This window comes from Carassius auratus, chromosome 17, assembly GCF_003368295.1.
Source record: "Carassius auratus strain Wakin chromosome 17, ASM336829v1, whole genome shotgun sequence".
NCBI lineage: Eukaryota > Metazoa > Chordata > Actinopteri > Cypriniformes > Cyprinidae > Carassius > Carassius auratus.
This window is the reverse complement of record NC_039259.1, coordinates 6478307-6482478: the sequence shown is the minus strand read 5'-3', so window position 1 is coordinate 6482478 and position 4172 is coordinate 6478307. Positions and strand designations below refer to the sequence as shown.

At 47.4% G+C, this 4172-nt stretch overlaps 1 protein-coding gene across 1 annotated transcript; it reads right to left on the bottom strand.

The window, feature by feature from the left end:
- Positions 1 to 727: 727 nt before the first annotated feature.
- LOC113117046 (uncharacterized) lies at positions 728 to 3332 on the bottom strand. The gene has a single exon (XM_026285422.1). The coding sequence runs from the start codon at positions 2666 to 2668 to the stop codon at positions 758 to 760; it is 1911 nt and encodes a 636-aa protein (XP_026141207.1). The 5' UTR covers positions 2669 to 3332; the 3' UTR covers positions 728 to 757.
- Positions 3333 to 4172: the final 840 nt, after the last annotated feature.

The window sequence follows — 4172 nt, the reverse complement described above, 5'->3', positions numbered from 1 at the left end:
CTGTGGGAATTCTCGTGACCTCTGTGACCTGACCGTCTGGCACCGGCGACCTGTGTGGTTGGAGGGGAAGAGGTTCTCGCACTTGAGCCCAGACTTTCAGCTGTTTGAAATCTAGTAAAGGCTCAAAGCGATCAAGCAGGTCTTTCCCGATGAGAAATGAATAATTGTTCATTGGTGAGACATAAATAGGATGTACTAGGCTCATAGGTCCGATCGTCAGGTGGATGGGAGCTACATTTCTGAGCTGGATGTCATTTTGGCTGTATGACTGCACATTCAGCTTGCAAGTGTGAAAATTTAGAGTTCGATTCTGTCTCTGAGCTTCAAATTTGAGCTTATCAAATAGTTGAGCCGAAATCAACGTGAGGTCTGAACCTGTGTCCACAAGGGCTTCGAGTCTGATTTCCTTTTCTAAAGTGATGGTTAGGTAGAGTTTCCGAGCCACTCCCTTCTCGATCAGGTTCCCCAGGAGTTTTGGTGTTGGGGCTTGTGTGTTGATCGATAAGCAGTTAGGGTATGTTTTGTGTGTTTCGTTGTGGGTACAGATAACCAAAACAGCACTTTCTGGCACCTCAGTGTGTGGGATGATGCTTTCTTGGTCAGGAGGTGCAGACGTCAGCTGGACTGAGTGGGTGTTGCTATTGTTTGATGAGGCAACAGCTAGTTCAATAGTTCGTGGTTGACAAACAGTGTTCTGTGTGCTTGGTTCAGTTGTGGAGACGTTGGGAGTGGTGCTGGTTTCAGGCATAAGGTTTAGTCATGCGGTGTCTGGTTTATCCTTCTTGTCCTCCTTGTGAGGTTTCTGTTGAAGGAACTCTCTCAGTATTCTCAGAAGTTCTGCAGCTTCAGATGTGGCTGCACTTTCCTTTTTAGATGTGGGCTCAGCCTTGAGTTTCCAAGTATCACGTCGAGAGTGTTCCCCCTCCCGCCTCCCTGGGCTTGGTGTTCTGGAGGCTGGAGGTTGGCTAGTTCTGGGTCGCCGGCCGGCTTCCCAGGTGGCCCCCCCCTTTTGGTTATGGGAGGGGCGAGGCCGGTCCCAGGATATTCCAGAGCGGTCGTTCTGGTGCTTCGGACGGGCACCACCACCGCGACCGCGCTGCCCTCTGCTGGCTTGGAACGGTCTTGACTCTCGGTTGATGGGTGTATAACTGGGGTGCTGTTGGGCGCCCTCTAGGGTCAACTCTGAATGGGACTCAGAGACAGAGCAAATAGTTGGGTGTTTTACAGTCTTTTCTGACACAGTCTTTTGTTTGGTGTAGGCCTTATGTGCTAAATCACGTAACTGTTGCGTTGACATGCTACGCGGGCACGCTAACACTCCCAAATGGTGGCTGACAGTAGGATGGAGGTTTCGCAGAAACAAAGTTCGGAAGTTGACGTCTTCCTCCATGCCTGGTTCATTCCTTGCTCCGAAGTAGGCACGTCGCAGTCGGTTGTAGAAATTTGATGGGGTTTCAAGTCGACCTTGCTTGAGGTCCATTGCGGTTACTAGCCCTTGGTCTGATTCTGGATCAGAGAATTCACGCACCAAAGCTTTTCGCAGTTGCTGGTAGTCCATTTTGACAGTCTCTGGTTGACGGTCTAAGAAACTGCGTACCTCACGACTGGACGTAATTCTGAGCAGGTACAATTTGTCCCAAGTGGTTACGTTGGTGACAGTTTGCAAGTGAAAGTCTATATCTTGTAAATAAGCGTGAATGTCGTGGCCTCCTGCAGGATCTGGGTTGAACGTAGGGATGTTTCTAGCCAGCTTGTCCAGTTCTTTTGGAGTTATGTGTCCGTGGCTGGTGACCCGGACTTTCTGGAAGGGTTTTCCTTCCCCCACTGCTGACAGGGGTTCGTGGAGGCTGGCTGGTGACATTTTGAAAAACAGGCTTTCACCCCCTTTTCCAGCTCGAAGTTCTTGGCTGACACGCTGGGGTTCACTGGCCTGGGGAAACTCTGTGGAGTGTGTTTCCTCTTTCTGTTCACGTTGCAGGCTATAAGAATGTTTCAGTTCTCTGTGAACCATGTCAAGTTCATCTATTAGAGAGTCTTTACGCTGTGTAAGGTCGTGGATTTCAGCTCGGGCCATTTCCAGGTGATTTTCATAGGCCTTCACTTTAGCATCTCTTTCTTTCAGTTCGATTTCAGCCCTTTCAAGGAGAGCGTCACCTTGTCGGAGCTTTGCCTCGAGTCTCTCTCGGGTTTCTCTCTCCAAATGTTCTCTTTGGTCTGTGTCCAGACGAAGATTCTCCAGGGCATTTTGAAGTCTTTCCACTTCTTTCTGTAGTTCTGGATCTGTAGCGTTCTCTTTCTCGTGCTGGTCTTGGGTCTCGAGAAGTAGCTTATCTAGACGACTCTGGGTGTGGGCCTGATGCTGTAGGGCTTCCTCCACTCGAAGTCTCAGAGCCGCGGCTTCCTGCTCCAAGTCGTGGTTGCTCCTTTCGCTGATCCTTGCCTGGGCGATGAGGAGGTGAGCTAGGGTCCCTGTGATCCTGGCAAGTTCTTTGTGGGTGTAACTCTGCGTTGGATCGTTCGCCATCAGCTGGTCCATCTCAGTATCCAGTTGTCCCTGGCTCAAGTGCTGCAGGTCACTGGTGTCCTTTGGCAGGAAGGAGGTCGTCATCGTCTCCAGCCATGTTGCTAGCTGATCCCAAGGGACTGCGGGACTGGATGCACGCGACATCTTGGCTCACTGCGGACAAGAGAAGCACAACACACACACAAAGAGGCCAATGCAAGTTCGTTCTCTGGTTAACGAGCTATCGTACGGCTATGCCGTCTATAAGAATTTTGGCTAACTGATGCAGACAGTTAGAAAGGGAGGCGGGTCCAATTAGGGTCGGCCCAAAATAGAGACTTGACAGGGGATAGCCTCGTGGGTCACCTGGTGACACCGGCTGCTCGGTTGTCGCTCTACTACTTAGCTCTCCTTGGGGTCTCTCGGTGAACTGCAAGAAACAGAATCACAACAGCATGCAAAAAGGTGAAGATAGGAAAGAGCACCGTGGAAACAAAACGCCAAATAAATTGGTCTGCAATGAAATGGAATGAATAAGAACGCTAGAAGTGTTAGGTAGAGAATAAAAAAAAAAATTAAGCCTGCTGCTTTTCACAAGAGTTTCTGCTAGGGGCCTACAGCACGTGCGGCTAGGGGAGTAAGAGACCTAGGAAAAGGGTGTGGCTTACAGAGGAAAATGGACCAAACACTTAACATAAATATCAGGGGGAATATCTAATATTCTGCGCCTTATAATAAGTGGATAGGTTTTATCACTTTTGGTTCACCTGGTGGAATCCAGCGGCACGGTCAGCCTCCCTGGCGCTCCCAAACACTCAACCGCAGTGTCCCTGGCCCTCCGTTACTCTGACGTTGCGCCCTCTCAAACAGCTTGTGACTTTTAACACAACCGGCAACACCAAGATGTCAACCGCCAGACAGCACTACAAAATTGGGCTGTTCCCCAGAACCCTCTCTTTAGAAAAGAAAGTGGGCCCCGATTTAGCCCCCGGTTTAGGTACTGGTCCCAGAGATTGCGTCGTGTGTCGGCTGGACTGATTGATCACCGTTGGAGTGCCAAATTGCTGATGTCTCCACTGCGTGCCGCAAACGGACAGAGATAAGAGGGACCGAGTTTCACTCACGGCCAGTGTTGTTAACGCCGGTTGGCCCCCTTGCTCACTGGAAACCTGAGATGACTGTCCAATCACCAAGGGAGTTCTACAATCAAATACACAAAGGATGAACAAAGGAAACTTAAAGTGAATTAAGGTTTGGTTTGTTTAATCATCAACTGAGTAAATATATATGTAGAAATGAGAGGTAACAGCTTTACCTAATAATGATAAAACAAAAACAAAAGCTTATGATAATGATGGTAATTATCAAAATAACCTAAGCCAAAAGAGAGAAGAAAAATAAACAACAAAAAGGGCTATATAGAATAAAAAAAAAGTTGAATAAAAACTAAAAAAAAATGAAATAAAATAAATAAATAAAAAAAAATAATAATAATAAAAATTAATAATAATAAAAAAATTAAAGAAAAAAAATAATAATAATAATAATAACAAAATAAATAACAAAAGGCAGGAATGAGCACGGGAGAAGAAGAAGCTGGTTTTCACAACAAAGGGGGCGTATTCACTCTCTGTGGCTTAACCTGGTGGGCAGAAAACTTAATTCAAAT